We start from the raw sequence: 18174 nt of genomic DNA on the forward strand, positions 1-18174 counted from the left end.
GGGAATCTGCCTGTTCAAAGATTTCAGACATGGCGCACACGACGTGTGTGAGTAGGATACTGACGCGAGCTCTGCGCGCGTATGAGATTAAAAGCTCAGTTGGCTGTAATATGACAACGTTCGACGGCAAAATGAATGAGTGTGTTTGGCTTCGTTGAGCTGTACGAGCTTCAGAAGGTGGTGTGGTGTGGCCATTGGCCAAGTGGAGTTGATGGAAGGGGGCGAGGACGAATCTGGGATGGTGGATGGTGGATGGTGACGGGAACGAGAATCGGGGAAAGCGTCGACGCTGCGGGGAAAAGGATGCTGAGCACGCACCAACGTGCACTAGAAGCGCCGTGGAAGTTGGGCATGAAGAAGACTCGTGGTCAAGAGCCGATCCGCTTAGAGGGGTTGACGACGGAATTGGTCGTTGCGGTGAGGAGAGAAGTCCTGAGATCCAGTGGTGGCAGCGGGCTTGTCGTCCTCGCTCTTGTCGGCTGCATCGCTCTCTTTGGGCTTGTCGACATCCGCGCTGCTGGTGGGGTCCTCGGCGACAGCCTTGCGGCGCTCAAGAGCATCGTCATTCTCCTCAACTTGGCGAGTAAAAGCCTTGATGATCTTGGATACGTTGAGGCCGCTTCCCTTCTTGCCCTTCTTGGGCTTGTCGGCATCTCCCTGCACATCGTCGGAAGCGTCATCACGCGGGTGGACCTTCTCGTTCTGGGGCAAGACCGGCTTTGTGGACGACGAGGGCTTGGCAGGAGCGGACTCGTTGGCGGACTCGGTGGCTGTGGACTCGGCTGCCTTCGCCTTGTGACCCTTGGAAGTGGGCGCCTTTTCCTTGGGAGCTTTCACTTTGGGTTCCTTCTCCTTGGGTTCTTGTCCGTGCTTGCCCTTAGCCTCGGGTTCCTTCTCGGGTACGTCGCTAGCAGCGGCCTTTGGGGCTTTGCTGGCCTCGGCAGAAGTAGTGGGCGTCTTTTTTGCGTCCTTGTTAGGGACAGCGTTGGCGTGGGGCTTCTTGTCGGCAGCGCTAGTCTCCTCTTCGTCACGAATCTTGATGCCAATGATCTTGGCGTCTGAAATGATGACCGAGGCAGATCGGTCAGCACTTCTTGACAGTGGAAGCTCGCAGAGGCGAGGGTCGTGACTCACCATGCTTCAGCTCTTTGTTGATAGAGTGAAGAAGGCCGTGCCTGCCCTTGCCCTTGTGCTTGTGCTTGCGAGTGCGCTTCTTGTCCTCGTCCTCGGCCAAGTCCTCGTCACGAACGTTGAGACCAGCCGCGAGATGAGCATCTAGGAAATACCGCCACCACCTGTGGTGTGAGCTCGAATGTGCAAGTTCGTTGTCGTGGCGCAGCATTACTCACCGTGCTTAATCTCCTTCTCCGTGTCGTGGACTAGTCCGTGCTTGCCTTTGCGCTTCTTGTCAGCTTCATCGGCAACGTCTTCATCACGGAGGTTGAGGGCGCCCGCAAGGTGCGCATCTGTGAACATCAAACAAAGATCTTATAAGCGCGTTGACGGACAACAGTACTTGCGAGGCGCGTGACTCACCGTGCTTGACCTGCTTGTTGATGGTGTTGAGAAGACCTTTGTTGCCTTTGGGTTTGCGCTTCTTGTCGGCTTCATCCACTGAACCTTCATCGCTAGCGACGTCTTCACCACGGAGGTTGAGAGCGCCCGCAAGGTGAGCATCTGTGCACATCAAAGAAAGAGCCTGTAAGCGCATCGACGGGCAACAGTACTTGCGAGCGCGCGTTACTCACCGTGCTTGACCTGCTTGTTGATGGTGTTGAGGAGGCCTTTGTTGCCCTTGGCCTTGCGCTTCTTGTCGGTTTCATCGACTGCATCTTGATCCTCAGCGACGTCCTCATCTCGGATGTTGAGGTTGGCAGCCAAGTGTGCATCTGCGGGAGGTGACGAGTCGGAATGATGAGCATCAATATTGAAGATTAGCTGACTTCGAGCAACACTCACCGTGCTTGACCTGCTTGTTGATGGAGCTGAGAAGTCCGTGCTTACCCTTGTGCTTGGGCTTGCGCTTCTTGTCGGTTTCGTCGGCAACATCCTCGTCATTAACGGCATTCTCGTCGCGGACATTCAGATCAGCAGCCAAGTGAGCATCTGAGTCAAACAAAGCGCGGGTGCACGTCAGCACGGAGGAACGACGATGAGCACTGCGGGACACTTGACACTCACCATGCTTGACCTGCTTGGTGATGGCGTGGACCAGACCACCCTTCTTGTGCTTCTTCTTGTCAGCATCATCGGCCACATCAGTGTCACGAACCTTGATGCCAATGTGGCCAATGTCTGGCAAGGAGACGAAGCGACGGCGACGGATCAGCATTTGCGCTCTAACTAGCACGACACTGCCGTCTGTCTCTGACACTCACCGTGGTTGACGTCCTTGATGATCTGGTGAAGGAGGCCGTCATTGCCCTTGTGCTTGTGGGTCTTGTGCTTGTGATGAGAGCGGTGCTTCTTGTGCTTGGCGACTTGGAGGTCGGCGAGGGAAGCACGGCCATCAAGCTTGGGCCAGTACACGGCATCGGCATCCTCGACATTCTCATCGCGAGCGTGCAGGAAGGGAAGGTTGATGAAGAGGTCGTTGAGGTATTCGCCTTCATCTTCAGTGCCCATGACGCGTTGGAAGCGAGTGAGACCACTAATCTTGACGGGGTCGTCCAGACGAAGCTCGTGAGCCAGCTTGAACCAACGAGCGAGCTTGCGTGTGTCGTGTTTGGCACCGCGCGTGGTAGAGAACTCTTTGCCGAGATCCAAGAACTCGCTGAGAGGGTTGGAAAAAGCGTCGGCTTGGGCGTCGAGGTCGCGCTCTATGAGCGAGGGAAGGAGCGAGGATAGACGAGGGGTCAGAGCAGCCACCGCGACACCGTCGATGACGCCGCGTTCGACTTGGATGCTCACCAGTGTGAACCTGAGCAGCGTAGCCTATGGAGGCGAGCGAAGTGGACGACAGGTGAGACCCCGAAAGGCAGGCCAACGCACAACGAAGACACTCACCTTGTACTTGCGACTGCTCCGAGGAGGTGTTGGGGACAGATGTTCCATCAGTTCCTTGCTCGGCTGACGATGGAGAAGAGGCAAAGGGCAAGAGGGAGTAACAGAGTTAGTCGAGGAGCTTCGGTGGATGCAGAAAGCGTACTCTGTGCTCACCCGTGGAGGCAGCTTGAGCCATGGTAGCGGCAAGAGCCACCGCAAGAAGAGTGAAGGTACGAAGACGCATGTTCGTGTGAAGCCTTGCGGGGAAGAGAAAGTGTGTTCGTCGGTGTAGAACGGAAGGAGAAGAGCGAGGCACGAGCTGTAGAAGTCTGTGTGTTGAGACAAGAGAGTGTGAGCGGGGAACGAGAACGGGAAAAGATGAGAGCGGTGAGTCGAGGGGGAAAGGGTGAGGGAGTGAAATGGATGGATGGATGAAGAAGAGAGAGACGGTCAAGGCGAACCAAGCGCCAGGTTTTATGTGCAAGCGATCATGAATTGCCTTTGATTTGCTTGCGCGAGGTTCGTCAGCAGAGAGGCAATTTCCAGGCTCAGGAGCGTTGGGCCAGAATGTTCAGTGGAGCTAGAGAGCCGTTGAGAAAGAAGAGCAACCGCTGGAGGCGCTCGAGCGCTGGCTGACCAGCCACCCCAGCTCGCCAGCCCTACACAGCACTCGATGCGACTCTGAGCGCATCTCGAGTCGACACTGCTTGGCATCTCGAGACCGGATAGAGGTCAGCCGCTCCGCCAGTCGAGGCCAGACAGCATTCATAGACAGATGAATTGCGTACACTCGTGACTCGTAATTTTGAATCTCGAGTGGTCGGGTACGCTTAGGCTGACTACTTGACAATCGAAGAGGGCGCAAGCACCGCCTCTCTCCGACCGAACAGCAACTGCATTAAAGACGTTGAGCGTGCATCCACCGCGAATGACGGGGTCGCCTGTCGAAGTCCTTGTGCTGTGCACGCCCTCGACGCCGCCAACTCTCGAGCCGCCGGTACCGTCGGCATATGCCATGTTTGGGCTTGCTACCAGTATCGCCACATAGCGTAGGATCCGTCTTGATGCTGCCCCAGATTTCTTCAGTCACAGTGCATGTCTTTGCCTGTCAATTGATGAGAGTGAAGACTAGGGTTCGCTTGTGCTGTGTGCCGACTGTACACTTGTGTGAGAGAGAAGCGGGAGCCCCTGGCGTGGGCATGCAGGTTGACCGTTATGACGCGCGGATGGATGGCTATCGCACCTACAATCGTGAATTAACAAGCTGTTTGGAAGCAGCACGCGGCGGGCGGGCCAGGTCTAGCGCGCGCTGTGCTCAACCGTCCTTGCCGCACTCGACCGCTGTGTGTGTGGCCTTCTGGTCACGGAATTACCCTTGACTAGACGGTCACTTATTCGCGCCCTCGTGTGAGATGGGTCGACATGCCTGCCTGAATCAAGAATCTGACCTGAAAAAGGCTCTTCTCTGTGTGAAGGCACAGTCGTGTGTCAATGTCACGTGTGTAAGGTGTGGATCGATTGCTGCCACGGTCTCACAAAAAGGAGTCACGCAATCTGAATCAAGAATAGCCCTGAGTCTTGAGTTTTAAATCTTGAATGGAGGGTCTTGCGTTCTCGCGGCTGCATGGGCGCGACAGTGATGAGTGGCAGTTCGCCTTTATCGATTCTCTAGAACATTCACCTGAGCAAACAAGCGCAGCTTCTTCTCACGTGGCGCTTACGCCATCGCATAAATAGGGGTGCATAAGGTCAGCGTATATAAGCGTGAGAGCGCGCCTTGCCTCAGCTCCATCATCTCTCCGCCACTCTCGCCCTGCTTGCACCGAACAAAGTCTATTCTCAGCCAGCCTCGAGATCAAGTCTTTGTGTCACTCCACGCGGGCAGCGGTCGAACGTTCTCTTTCGCAAAGTCATAGTCAGTAAGACGACTTTGTCTTCGGAGTCATTCTATTTGGGCCTTCAATCGATGCTTCTCTAGGTCGTAGAACCAGACGCGCCGCCCCAGTACTGATTTGCAAGCAGCAGTGCGCTTCGAGCGGCGCTCACCCTGCGTGACTGGCGCGGTTGCCTACAACTAGGCTCTGCCACGCTTTTCGATCTCGAGGGCCTGATCGATCAGCCATGAGCAACAGAGCTGTGGTGAGCATACATGCGGAGGCTATTTGCCTAGTGAGAGTCTGCCTGCCCTGTTCTTTGTTGACAACCCCATTTGCGTTCACCATCCGAACATCACTTTCAAGTCTGCTACGTATCGGCAGATCATCGATGATGTGATCGCAAACGTGCGCCAAGACTTTGAGGACGTCGGCGTGGAGAAGGAAGTGTTGGAGGAGCTTCAGCGCGTAAGTGCTTTATTCAGCGAGCGACTCTATGTAGTCACGCTGAGTCACCGTCGCATCGTTGCACCGTCGCACTGTCGGATCATACCGCTGCACCTCATGTGATTTCAGAGCTGGGAAGCCAAAATTCTCGCGACTGGAGTTGCTGAATTCGATGGTGCTCCGTCGTCATCGGCGGGCAAAGGCGGGAGCAAGAAAGGCGGCAAGGCGGACAAGGACAAGGAAGTGAAGCCTAATGTCAAGAACCCTCCAGCCTCTGGCCATTCGTCTCAACACCCCGATATGAAGTCCGAGGACAATGGTCAGGCTTCGAGTAGCGACTCGCGAAAGATGCACAAGACCGAAGACGGCAAGGCCAAACGAGATTTTGGCGACGGTCACGACGATGGTTCCATCAATGGTAATGGCAAGGAGAAAGCGGGGGAGAAGCGCAAGAGAGCTGCCCAGACTGACGAGATCAACAGCGATCTCGATGACAGCGATGACGAAGAAAAGGATGTAGGCGAGATCGAAGGTGAAGACATGATCCTGTGCCTGTACGACAAGGTGAGCGCCTTGGATGCCTTTTGTAGACGCTGACCTCGCAGCGCCTGCCTGCTGACTCTATGCCAAACTCCGTCTTGCGAATAGGTTCAGCGTGTCAAGAACAAGTGGAAGTGCGTCCTCAAGGATGGCATCGCCAACATAGATGGTCGAGACTACGTCTTCTCCAAGCTCAACTCTGACTTTGAATGGTAATCACCTCGCATTCAAGCCTGTCAGCCCTTCGCTTTCCGCGCACATCCTTTGACATGCTTCATAAGGCCTTGGTCCAACATCCGGATTGAAGCGGCTGAGTTCCCTTCCAGCACAAGTGAAGGACGCGATCTCCCTGAATCATGACAAGAATCGTGTCGGCCTCCTCGCGGTTACGCAGCCGATCATCTCTCCTCGCGGCCAAAAGCTTAAGCCAAACAAAACAAAGACCACAATTCGACCAATCGCTTCACCTTAAGTCCATGTGAAGACCGCACGCAATATCACATTGCCAACATCCTTACAGGCCCATATCAGATCCCATGTCGCATACTGTACCACTAGCATTTCATCTAAGTCCCACGAATTCGTCGCGCAGGCCTTGCTTCGCTCTACTTCTGCGATTCCGTGATGTCGATGGGATGAGTTGGCACACTCAGCGTGCGACGACGTCCCCCATCCGGACCTTCACAATTCAAATCTGATGCTGTTCTTCCTCTCAAGGCTGTTCATGCTCGAGCCGTGCTTCGAATGACTGGACCTGGTGTACGAAATAATCACATTTATGAACGATGTCGCTTATGACTTACAGTTGGGCCGGACCCGTCTGCTCTCGCCGTGCAGCGTACATCTGGGGCCCTTCCACGACTCGCGACTCTTGAATCGTCACTACACTCTTGATTTCACAATTCTTGATTCAGCAGCGCGATGATGGTGACCTCGCGGTGAGGGAGGCGCGCAGATGTATGCGCACGTATACAGCAGCACAGCATGTACCTGCCTCCTCCACAGCAGGCGCAGACGTGCTGAATCACGAGTCGCGCGATCGGGTGGGTCCTCGTCGCCCCCCTGATTAGCATCGATCGTCCTCGCATTTTGACTTCTCTTGACCACATCCGCACGACCCGCTCCATCAACGATCTCATTGCGCACATCAACCCTCGTTCGGTCCTCACATCCCGATCCACCTCGTTATCTTCCAGCTACATCCACCAGGCATCTTGAAGGCCAAACGAAAGACTCTCTCGCTTATACACTCCGCCCGCAGCATGTGAGTGTCGGCTAGACTGGCGAATGCGAGTACCTTTGGATCACTAGAGCGTCCAGCGATGACCGACATGCCCACCCCTCACTCCCCCTTCTCTCTCTTTCAGGGCCAAGATGAGCGCAGGGCCGAGCTCAGCTCGACAATCACCCTCTGAAGGGCTAGACGCTAGCGAAGTGATAGAGACTCACAATTACGCCGAGACGCCACGACCATTCAAGAACGTCTCGGCTCGGGCGCGAGCTCGGAATAAGAATCTCAAACAGATATTGGCAGCAGAGAGGGATCTGTTGTTGGGCATTGCTCCCGGAACGAACAAGAAGGGTGCTTCTGGCACATCGGCAGGTGCGGCAAAGGAAGAGGTGCAACCTGTTCGGATCGTGGGAAAGGATGGCAAGATCAAGATGCTGGGTGGGGCTGCTGCGAAAAGGAAGAGGGAGAGGGATGCCAAGTTGCTTCAGAGGGCTTCGGAGATGGAAGGTACGCCAGATGTGGCCGAGGGCGAAGGTGCCGAGGACGAGCAAGGGGGTGATGTCTCCATGGCCAAATCGGTGGGCAACGAGACGCTGGGAGAGACGAGCAAAGGCGGTGCGGAAGTGGTTGCGAAAGTGGAAGAGGTGGTGGATCACGAAGCTATAGCAGCACAGGCGAGAGCCGAGGCAAAATTGGCCAGGAGGAGAGAATTGCCGAGCTACTTTAGCGTAGAAGCTCCTCCTTCTCTCAGGCCAAGGAAGAAAATGTGCGACATTACGGGACTGCCAGCACCGTACACGGATCCAAAGTCTGGCTTGAGGTATCACAGCGTGGAGATTTACAAGCTCATCAAGACTTTTGGACCTGGTGTCGATCAGGCCTACCTCTCGTTGAGGGGAGACGCTTCAGCCATCAAGTAGGCGCTGGCATCTCAGTCATGGGCATCTCTGAACCGCAATCACTCATAACGATTGCCCATGCAGGCAGCGCTAGTGTCATGTATCAGCAAGAGCCTTACCGCCGTGCCCCTCCATTCTTACTGTTGTCACTCGCGCAAAGCCTCTGGTGCTGATCACAATTCACGGTGCCTTCAGTCAAAGCAATTCAGACAGTGAGATTTCTATGCGGTGAATCTTGAACATGGACTGTAGCAACAAATCTAGAGGGGTGGCTTACAGAGGGGAGTCATCGACAGCGGAGAAAAATGGTGACGAGAAGAACCACATTTCGGAAATCCTTCGGGCTAGGCCAGGCCTCTTGTGACTCAGGCGACTGGCGCCATCTCGGCATCAGGAGCCGATGCGGTCGCGATTCGTGGGGACGTGTCACTGACGAGGGATCGCACAGACATGGGTGGTGGCAGCAAGATGTTCGAGGGGCTGGTCTCCCTGCTAGCGAGAGCGTGACCAAGTGATGGCAACTTGCGTTCCAGATCCGTCGGTGTGGTGGCCGGGTGTATAGGCGTCATGCTGAAGAAACCCTTGTTTGCGCTTCGGTGGGTATGATTCGGCTGGTGCGCGGCTTCGTGATGCGAAGGCGTCACCACAGAGAATGTGCTCGAAGGGCTTGACTCTGCCGAGCCATGAAAACCATATGAGCTTTGACGCGAGTGAGAGGCAGACGAAGATGCTACACCGGTACTGGCCGAGTGAGGCTGAACCGGCGGTCGATGCAAAGCTCGTGGCGAGCCAGGGGGAGAGTTGGCAGCGCTGGCAGGCGCGCTTTTGCTGTTGCTTCGATGCTTGTTGCCTCTGCCAGCGTGCTCGTGTGGATTGTCGTAGGGCCTAAATCCATGCAGAGCATGATGCTGATGCTGATGATTTGTGCTTTGGCCGACATTGTGCAGGTTGGGCAGATGAGGACTGGAGGAGCTGCTCGCCGCAAAGGGCGATGGCAACGTCCGGGACGATGCGTCAGCCGCAAGGCTGGGCAAGGAGACGCGTGAGTTCCCAGCGCTCAAAGAACCAGACGCCCCATTCAAGATGTCCTCCACGCGAGATCGTCGTCCAGCTGCCTCATTTGAAGCACTTGAAAGAGGGGTGAGCTGGTAAGCGCTGAGGCTACCAAGCGCTGAGGAGCGTTCTCGCCGGGAAGCCGTACTGTGCTGGCGTGAAAGCGGATGGGCCACATGTCCAAAGTCGTACCGATTCGTGGGACTCGTAGACGCGGAACCAGGCGTTGAAGCAGATTCGCGCTTCGTGTCACCATGGCGTGCATCCACAGCAATCGCAGTGCTGCGTTCTCCAGAAGTCGTGGGTGGAATGTGATGACCCGAACCGAACGAAGCCAGTGCGCCCGCATTCCTTGCGCTCCCGAGTGATGACAAGTGGTGGTGAGAGCGCGAGAGACTCAGGTGGGAGTCAGCCTGCGGCGGTCCATATGGGTGGCTCCGATGTCTGTGACCTCCGTGATGACCACTCTGAGCCGTGTGCGAGGGACCGGCGTGGAATAGATGCGGGGGTGAGTGGTTGTGGGAGCCACGATCATTGCCTGGCGAGTGTACAGGCGCGCCAATGCGATTAGGCGAGCCTGGTCTGGATGGGAAAGGACTGTTTGGCACAGTCTGGTGCCCGAAGAGGCTCATGTTCCGAAGAGGGCCGAGCACGGGACTGCTAGACGGTGTCCATTCCGATAAGCCGACCGCGGATGCATGCGCTCTTGCTCCTCCTCGTCCCTTCAGCGCATCGTGCTCTCCATCAGATTGGTAGTCGTCGCTCATCAAGCTCTCGCCAGGGGAAAATCTGGGCGAGTGCTCACGACTGCTTGGCATGCTGCTCGTCGCCGAAGCGGAGAAGTAATGGGGCTGTTGCATCTGGACTCGTCCGGAGTAGGGACCCTGCGGTCCGAATCTTGGATGAGAAAGACCACTAGCATGGTGGTGGAGAGGCTGCAATGAGGCTGCGACGCGCGCATTGTATTTTCCATGGCACTCGTCATGCTCGCAACCGGGAGGGGTAGGAGCAATGGGGCCACCAGGGTATGGTGAATGAGCATATGTAGCGACGTGAGGACCGAAGCGAGGATCGCTGTGCAGCATGCCTGGAGCACCGTGAGCTGCACCACTTTGGTCGCGCCCATATCTCTCAGCGCGCTGCAGATGGGCGAGCTCGTCCGTAGCTAGATCTGCTAACGCAGATATCTGCTCTGTGCGCTGTTCAGGCTGCCTCGAGTAGCCAGATTTGTCCTCATCATCTGAATCGCTGTCGCCATCTTCATCGCCAACTTGCCACCTGGTTTTCTGCTGTGCGCCGCTAGAGCCTTTCTTGGCCATTGATGCTTTCGCAGCATCATCCTTCTTGTGATTAGGGTTCGCGTGTATCCGAACATGCCTGGTAAGCTCATCGCTGCGACTGAAGCGCTTCTCACACCCAGGATGCGTGCACTGGTGCGGTTTCTCGCCTGTATGAGTGCGAATGTGGCGCGTCTGATGCTCGAGGCGGTAGAATGCGCGGGAGCAAAGGGGGCACTTGTAAGGTCGTGGAATCTGAGACTTGTCAACGTTGAAGCTGCTTGCAGACGCAGCTGCCATTTGTGACGCTTGCTGCTGTTGTTGGGCCATCATGGCTGAATGCGCCGCTGCTGCTACTGCCGGCTCTTGCGGGTCGCTTTGTACACAAGGCGCGGCGTGCACGTTTTGGTGGTCCACAAACGCAGACGGCGACACAGAAAAGTACTCCGCGAAGCTGGAAGGTGGTCGAGATTGCATGATGTTGGATGGCGATGCGAGGCGGCGGACAAGGTAGCAGTGGGGGAAAGATGAAAGGAAGGCAGGGACAGAGCGAGTCAGCAAGACGTCCAAAGACTGTCAAAAATCCAGTACGGAGCTCGTCATCGCAAGTGGAAGACACTGTAGGCTGCATCGCCAATTCGTCGAACGCTTTGGAGTGATTTCGGTGCGGTGCTGCGTGTGATGCCAGTGCACTGCACTGCGATCGCACATTCCCCCGGCGTTTGAGACGGGCCGGACACGCAGCAGCAGCAGCAGCAGCAGCAGCAGCAGCGGCGGGGGTCAAAATTTTGCAGGTGGGGTACCACTGTGGCACGCAACGATACGCGAAGGTGCTCGCTCTATGCATAAATGCATGGGGAGATTCGTTCGCTGTACCTCGTCATCTCACCACGAGATGCGATCAAGAAGAGGCTCGGTCCGTGCCCCTTCCCTGCTGCTCCCTCATCATCAGCCGTTGCAGCCTGCTGTGAGCTCTGATCTCGATTGAGACAGCAGCACCTCGACCGACCGACGTTCGAGACAGGCCAGCTGGCCGCGGAGATTTTCGGCGCGGACCTCGGTCGCGAGAGCGCGCGCGCTCGATCGAACTCTGAGTCGACCCATGCGCGCGCGCAGCGCACCTGCTGGGCAAGCCACACGCGCCCAAGCTGCAGGCGCGCCCCCCGCCGCCCCCCGCCGGGTGTGGACAAGCGGACCTGTATGCAGCCATGGCGTGCGAAACAGCAGCAGCAGGAGCCAGCATAGCTTTGCTGCGATGCTGAGTGCTGCTGTGTCATCCACGCACCCCAAGCAATTTCAGATCTCTTACAAGGCTCGATCGTTGCAATGCTGCTATACACACCCTCCGCGGTGCTTTCTATCCCAGACTTGCGCTGTGGATGTTTCCGCGGAAGCGTTGGCCGCCAGCCAGATCATGGCATAGCTGTCTCGAACGCTGAGGGCGCCGTGCGTGAGACGCCGGTGCTGTGCGTGCGAAAGATCAGCGCGCCCTTGCAACTGAAGCGCGAGGCTTTTGCGTACGCGTGTGACCTGCGATCGCAAGACGCAATCACTTTCTGCCCATTCGCGCAGAAGAGATTACCGGAAGATTGCCGTGGCGGAGCGAAGATTCCCCAGACTTATGGTTCATCATGCCATGCTGCTTAACCCCACACGATCTCCCTGCAATGCTACTATTTCTGGCCCTTCGGTGAACTCGCCATGCAAGTGCCTGCCATCCGCAAAGCACCATGCCTGTGTAGGAGTGATGGTTTGCGGGGCAGACACCAGGATTATCATGATCGTCGAGTTCACTGCGCCGATCTTCGCCTCATCAGAAACGACAAGCCCAGCTTTATACCCAGACCGCTCTTGACGAGAGCAGCCAACGTCGGCCTGGCTCGATTCCTGGAGAAGTCGATGACAGTCTCTTTGCCAATCCCTGCAGCTGCGATACTCACCAGTCTTGTGTGAACCGACTCTGACGGTGAACTCTAGTGTTTGCAAGGCGAGCGATGACCTCCAGTGGCTGGTGTCGAAGGCTTGGGCCTGTATAGAGGATTGAGCAAACTTCGATGTCAGGTTCTGGATCGAAAGGCGCAAAGCGTGGTTGCTGCTCCGGCTGGCAATGAAAGATATGATGGCCACACGTCCTTCGGATGCTCGATGAGTCGTGCGTGTGCCACTGTGCCGCTGCGAAAGCGGGTGCCCGTATAATGGAATCGCGGCGACGGCGATGGACGCTGCTGATGATGGTTGGTGTGGTGTGAACAATGCTTGGGGAAGTTGCAGATGCATCAAAGAAGGCGTGAGATGGGATCAATGATTGCCAAGCTCCTTTGATTGCGGGGGTGGGAATGCGAGACCGCTGAAATCGTGAATCACGGGTTGTGAAAAGCAAGGCAATCACTGAATCACCAATCGCGCCTACTGCGGAAAATGAGTCGCACACGCTGGTGACGCGGCAAGACAGACGGCTTGCCATGGCTGAGCTTGCTACACTGCAGGGACGAAGCGGCCGCGGGGCGCGGAGCTGACCTGATGAGCGCGCCCTCACGAATCACGCTCGGAACATCGCCCATTGCGAGTGGTCTCGCGTTTTCCAAGCGCAAACTTTCACAAATTTGAGACCACTCAGCCGCTCTCTCAGGGGGCTTCACGAGCGTGCGGGGTGTTCTACCCCGCTTCAGAGTGGTGCTCTCAAACATGTGAATCCTGGCTTTTTGCATGAGCCCCCTTTCCTGCGATCAAAAGTTCGAACTCAGCCGCCCGTATCTTATACCGCAATGCGCTTACATGCTTCTCCCATGGGACAGTTCCAGCGCCTCGTACGAAAACGCCGAAAGACCGGGCCGCTGGCATTGCACTCCGAGAGTCCTGCAACCTTCCTCTGGCACTTCGTTGAGCGACTTCACAGCAACCTGATCTTTCTGAGCGAACAAACATGACCAACGTGAGATGGGAGGATCGGCACCGCAGGAGAGATTCCTATCCGGGTGCCGGTTCTGGACATTTGGGTGCTTGCAAAATTTCGATTTCACGCACGCGCGAGAGATGGCGAGCGATGGCGTCTTGTGCTTCCCCATGCAGGACGCGGCTGCATCTTTGCCTGCCCCTGCGGGGAAGGCCGGGCATGGATGGATGGACACGCAATCGATGGCCGAGGCTCCTTAGGCAAGTTCCGGGGAAATAAGGCCCGCCCGCCGTGCTGCCCAGTTCCGGCGCAAGTCCGGCTCCCGTGCCCAAATCACTCACGACTACACCACATCAGCAGAGCGTCCTTCGCCATGCAGTCATTCGTTACATGCAGTCCTTGAGTTTGAGTGATCACTCCCAGCAGTCGTGCGTCTAACAGCTATAGATGAGCGCTCTGCTGGTGAACGTATCTTTACCGCGCCCAGCCGCCCAAAGGAGGCTGTCCAAGTGCCTGAAAACAAATTCCGCTGTTTCCTGCCAGATTCGAACAGCACATCTGCATAGCGCTACTGCACCTCGTATCAGCGACGCGCGTTGGGAGTCAAGAGCCCACGTTTTTGTTGCGTGGCTTTTTGCAACCTCGCGAATCGGATAGTGTGCCTGTACTGTATGGCCCTTCACTGTGAACGCTGCTGCTGCTCCCGCATGCGCTCCAGACCGCAATGTGCAGAGATAGCGGGCTTGAATCAAAATGACCCTAGTCTGATGTGCCCGAGCCAGTGGAGCCGCTCTCTTTCAACCGCCCAAGCATGCAAGCCGCCTTCTGTTACCGTTCTCTCGCTGGCGGTCCGCTTGAATTGCTCTCATGCAAAATGCAGACGCCATATCGGGACGATCGTGGAGCAGAGGACAACGGTGGGACCGGGCTGCGTGGTTGCCGGTCACGTCCAGCATGACAGTCAAAGCCTGAAAGAAGGACGCGTGTTGACATTCAGTGATCCATCGTGGCGGTGTGATGATTGTCGTTCGTTCTTGATCATCGGATGCCGTCAAGGAGCGGACCGTATTGCTTCAGGGCGCATCTGTCGGATCGGAGTTCCAAACCTATAAGCAGACCTAGAAGGAAGGATGTAAGCTTCGTGCATTCAAATTTGAGCACACGTTCATCGGAAGGGCATCGTAACATGATCGATCGCGCTCTAAAGCTGTCTCAGATCGTCAATTCGTCGCAAGATATGATCGATTTCACATGGGTCGGGCAATCCGACTCTTCCGCCCGAGCTGTTTTGCTCTGTTACAAGTCAGCGGTGGTTCCATCATACCATCAGCGATCTGTAAGCAACTATATATACGAATCGTGATCTTTGAATGATCTTGGACAGCAAGCGGAAGCGGCGTCAGAATCACGCCTGTGCAAAAGATCCAATATAGATCTTTGATCACCTGCACCAATTCTGTCTGACTCACGGCCGAAGTTGCGGCCAAGGCGAGGATGAATCGACGACTGGCCCGACCTGCTGTCTGCTTTCTCGGCCGCCGAAGCCTGCCGGTTGGCGATGGCAGACTGTGTGGGACGGGGACAGAGCCCCAGCCTGCATCCGAACCATCATCATCCCCACCATCATCATTGATGACGGAGGTGGCAGTCAACAACGACAACTTGTGCTCGTGACTCCCGGTACGTACATATCGCCGGCAAGTTGCAGCGCTGCAAGACCGACGTGGGTTGTGGTACAGGTACATCGCGGGGCAAGGGTCCACTTGGTCTGAACGATGTCACAAAGCCGGGCGGTCGGAAGCCGCGTCTGGGAATCGGGAGAATCTAGGACAGGCTTCACGTCGTGGGGAAAAGTACATCGATAGTGTGGACGCCCCGAGCATAATGATTCCGCCTTCCGAGTCGTCCGGGGTCATCAGGGAAAGCGCTAAAGTGGGCGCTGGCTGGCGACCACGTATGGAGAACAAGCCTCTCCGTACAGCAATACGAAGGCGAATGATCACAAATTTTTGCAGAAAGTGTGTGCAACAGGTCAGCACTGCATCCCATCCCGAGCATGTCACGCGAAAGACAAAAGTAGCACTCGTGGTCTCAGTCAAATACGTCGTAGGGATAGAGTCAATGTCCTGACAGCGTTGCGGATTGAGACGCTGGATATGAGTCACTCGGTGAGGGATCGGCACGCTGGTGATACTTGATTGACCTTCAGAAGACTGATTCACGTGAATCGCCAATCGTACGTCCTGAATCACAAACACGGATGATGATCGACTCGTTCAATCCTGCGCAAGCACTTGTCACAGCGGTGTAGCATACTGTAGTAGAAGTAGCTCTTGACTTACGATTGACGTTGAAGCTCGGCTTTCAGCTGCAAGTTTGACGAGTCACACTGGCAACACGAGCGCGCGAGAGCGTACTGTAAGAGGAGCCAGCTGACACAGCGGGAGAGCTGCGAGTTGCGTGAAGTATTATTTTAGTGAAAGTCACGTTGAGTGAATCGGCGATTTGCAGAGGCTCAAGCTCAAACGCCGGCGTGCCGGCGGATCGCGCGCTTATAATCACGAATGTCGTAACGCATGAGAGCAAAAGGAGCCTAGCGGGCCGTGAACGCCGCGCTGCAGGTTTGAGAAGGCCAAATTTGGGTGTTCGGCGGAGAAGGACGCAAACGTTTTCGCAGACACACGCGATGACTTATAGCCTGTGTGAGTCTGCTTCAGGCGCGGTCTTGAACGTCAGCATGATGCCTCCACCGGCATGGGACGATAAAGCCCTGTGATTCGTCGTGACATCCTGATTAGGGCGACGCTAGTCGCCACCACCATGAGGTCGCGTGCAGCTGAGTTCAAACACGCAGTCCAGCTCTCCTCTTTCCTTGTCTTAGGACTGCGATTTGAGTCACGCTTCATTCTGATTCAACACATGCAGAAGCAGCACATTATACGAGCCGAAGCGAAGCTTGACAAGTGCACAGTCGCGAAGGTCAGAATGACAACGCGAGTCACAGTCGAGTCTTGTACCGCCTCAGGCTTGCAAGGTGGACCAAGGCGGTTTGTGCAAATGCTCACGCCAGACCTCCTTCTGCCATGTGCTACGTGTCCTTGCGAGTCTGTTGGTTCGTGAACATATACACCGACTTAATCGTCAATCGCCTCCTCACTTCTCCACCATAAACCCATCATCCAGTCGCCTCCCAGCGCAGAAACAGCCCAGTCACTCGCGCCATTGTCTGAAACAACATGTCGGCCAACTATGCGCCCCCCGGTCTGGCGTATTCGGCCCAAGTGGGACGCCAGATGACCGTCATCACCATCAACTTCGCTTTCAGCGGCATGGCAGCCCCGCTGGTCGCTTTGCTCTTGTGGTCGGCAAGGCGGAGACACTTCAAACTGGCAACCTACTGGGTCGCCCTTCTCTGCGCCCTCCTGCTCTTCGTTGCTTCATTCCTCAATGGGCCAGACATGTATTGGGGACCAGTATATCACAGACCGATCCCTCTTGCGTTTGACGTAGGTGAGTAGATATCCGCATGAATTTCACTGGACGACCAAGCCCTTCCGAGTCTCACCGAGCTACTCTTTCGTCACCTTAAAGTCATTGGAGCCATCAACTTTCTGCTCCCTTGGCTTGCGGATTTGAACGTGACTCTGAGGCTCCTCATCTTCTACCCTCTCAAGCGCACCTCGTTCCGAACCTTGGCCGCCGTATTTGGCCTGCCACTCGCCATTAAGCTGGCTCGATTCGCTATGATTGTATGGTGAGTAGACACCTTTCTGACCCGCTGTCTCAGTCTCCTAACCTCGAGCCCATGCTACTGTCCGCGCTGTCAGGTATATCAATTTGTACACCGAAGTAGAGCGCGGTGCGCATCATGGCGACAGAGAAGCTCAAGCTAAGTTGGCAAACGTGCCCGGACCAGTGTATGCAGAATTCGCCCTGCAAATTCTCGACAACCTTTGGGGCTCCGGTATCCTCATCTATCGACTGCGATCGTTCCTCTTCAACCACTACAGCGTTGTCGGCGAAGCGTCCACTGTGGGCGGAGCAAATCGACACAGATTCTTGACGATTCAGAGCAAGCTCAAGAACGCTCTCCACGTTGCCGTGCTTTCTTGCATTCTGCCTGTTGGCAGCTGCATCGCACTCGCTGTCACGAGTGCCCAGAAGAATTTCGACGCGTTGAATTCGGTGGATGCGGTCCACTATGGGATTTGCACCGTGTGAGTGTGGTCATCGCAGACGCTTGAAGCATTGCTGCACACGGTCCCTTGCTCATTCGTCACCTGTCTCGTCACTAGCAACATCTTGATTGCACAGCTCCTGCCGATGCTCTACCATCCCGAGCATTCCAGCTTTGATCCCCAGACAAGATTCATCAAGACAAAGAATCTGAGCACTTCGCCTGGCTCATCTCGGTCAGGTCGCACTCCTCAGGCCGACGAAGCGGACATGCACGTCCTGACTACGTTGGACCCGGTGGAGGAACTCGATCTTCCCAGCCAGACGAGGCAGGAAGACTTGGAGCTCCAGCAAAGCAGAGACACTGCACCAAGCTTGCGCAAGAATTCGGAGCATTCGCACAAGTCTCTGCTCGGCACGATGCAGTACGGACAGACCTTCAACAAAAGCAATCTCAGCGAAAGCTCGTTCCCCAGGCATCCTGCCGCAGCGCATGGCACCTCATCGAGCACGCAGCTTTGAGCTGTACAATGCGCCTCGTGCGATGCTATGAAGTTCCATGAGCAACCATCCTAAAGCTTGCCTAGCTTTCCCGACTCTTCTTCATGACGCTTGCTGGGACGTGCAATCGCCCCATCATCTCTGTACGCTGTATCATAATTGCCAATTACATGTTGATAACAAATCTTGGACACTCGAGCCGAGCGAGAAAGCCAGGAAGCCTTCCCAGCGTGATGTAGCCTTGCCTCTGACCGCAAGACTTGACGGCATTCGCCATGAGTCTGGAGTAAAATATAGC

General features: G+C 55.8%; 5 protein-coding genes across 5 annotated transcripts; 3 read left to right on the forward strand and 2 right to left on the reverse strand.

The window, feature by feature from the left end:
• Window positions 1-51: 51 nt before the first annotated feature.
• Window positions 52-3414, reverse strand: IE81DRAFT_324904 (hypothetical protein). Its single transcript, XM_025514362.1, has 11 exons — window positions 3160-3414; window positions 3007-3069; window positions 2911-2934; window positions 2379-2819; window positions 2182-2295; window positions 1960-2106; window positions 1749-1889; window positions 1537-1677; window positions 1350-1466; window positions 1135-1275; window positions 52-1058 (listed from the first exon to the last, which is right to left on the reverse strand). The coding sequence occupies exons 1-11, from the start codon at window positions 3227-3229 to the stop codon at window positions 385-387; spliced, it is 2073 nt and encodes a 690-aa protein (XP_025368244.1). The 5' UTR covers window positions 3230-3414; the 3' UTR covers window positions 52-384.
• Window positions 3415-4757: 1343 nt separating this feature from the next.
• IE81DRAFT_324905 (TFIIA-domain-containing protein) lies at window positions 4758-6560 on the forward strand. The gene is made up of 4 exons (XM_025514363.1): window positions 4758-5124; window positions 5226-5327; window positions 5436-5870; window positions 5955-6560. The coding sequence occupies exons 1-4, from the start codon at window positions 5107-5109 to the stop codon at window positions 6060-6062; spliced, it is 663 nt and encodes a 220-aa protein (XP_025368245.1). The 5' UTR covers window positions 4758-5106; the 3' UTR covers window positions 6063-6560.
• A 183-nt stretch (window positions 6561-6743) lies between these two features.
• IE81DRAFT_324907 (hypothetical protein) lies at window positions 6744-8266 on the forward strand. The gene is made up of 2 exons (XM_025514364.1): window positions 6744-7110; window positions 7214-8266. Coding segments are annotated over exons 1-2 (786 nt in total). The 5' UTR covers window positions 6744-7108; the 3' UTR covers window positions 7998-8266.
• A 2124-nt stretch (window positions 8267-10390) lies between these two features.
• On the reverse strand, window positions 10391-10606 carry IE81DRAFT_292418 (hypothetical protein; the record flags this gene model as incomplete). Its single annotated transcript, XM_025511959.1, has 1 exon — window positions 10391-10606. A coding segment is annotated over one exon (216 nt), but the record flags the coding sequence as incomplete, so codon positions are not given.
• Window positions 10607-15948: 5342 nt separating this feature from the next.
• On the forward strand, window positions 15949-18061 carry IE81DRAFT_367739 (hypothetical protein). The gene is made up of 4 exons (XM_025517104.1): window positions 15949-16709; window positions 16791-16953; window positions 17027-17416; window positions 17495-18061. The coding sequence occupies exons 1-4, from the start codon at window positions 16436-16438 to the stop codon at window positions 17895-17897; spliced, it is 1230 nt and encodes a 409-aa protein (XP_025368248.1). The 5' UTR covers window positions 15949-16435; the 3' UTR covers window positions 17898-18061.
• Window positions 18062-18174: the final 113 nt, after the last annotated feature.

Source organism: Ceraceosorus guamensis, assembly GCF_003144195.1.
Source record: "Ceraceosorus guamensis strain MCA 4658 unplaced genomic scaffold IE81scaffold_49, whole genome shotgun sequence".
Classification (NCBI taxonomy): domain Eukaryota; kingdom Fungi; phylum Basidiomycota; class Exobasidiomycetes; order Ceraceosorales; family Ceraceosoraceae; genus Ceraceosorus; species Ceraceosorus guamensis.

Bases quoted from the DNA above. Each gene is read 5' to 3' on its own strand.
- IE81DRAFT_324904 (XM_025514362.1), bottom strand. From the start codon at position 3,229: ATGCGTCTTCGTACCTTCACTCTTCTTGCGGTGGCTCTTGCCGCTACC. The intron at 2,935-3,006 runs GTGAGTGTCTTC...TCGCCTCCATAG, and splicing joins GGAGCAGTCGCAAGTACAAG to GCTACGCTGCTCAGGTTCAC. The intron at 1,059-1,134 runs GTGAGTCACGAC...TCATCATTTCAG, and splicing joins CAACAAAGAGCTGAAGCATG to ACGCCAAGATCATTGGCATC.
- IE81DRAFT_324905 (XM_025514363.1), top strand. The intron at 5,328-5,435 runs GTAAGTGCTTTA...ATGTGATTTCAG, and splicing joins TGTTGGAGGAGCTTCAGCGC to AGCTGGGAAGCCAAAATTCT. The intron at 5,871-5,954 runs GTGAGCGCCTTG...TCTTGCGAATAG, and splicing joins TCCTGTGCCTGTACGACAAG to GTTCAGCGTGTCAAGAACAA.
- IE81DRAFT_367739 (XM_025517104.1), top strand. From the start codon at position 16,436: ATGTCGGCCAACTATGCGCCCCCCGGTCTGGCGTATTCGGCCCAAGTG. The intron at 16,710-16,790 runs GTGAGTAGATAT...GTCACCTTAAAG, and splicing joins CCCTCTTGCGTTTGACGTAG to TCATTGGAGCCATCAACTTT. The intron at 17,417-17,494 runs GTGAGTGTGGTC...TCTCGTCACTAG, and splicing joins CACTATGGGATTTGCACCGT to CAACATCTTGATTGCACAGC.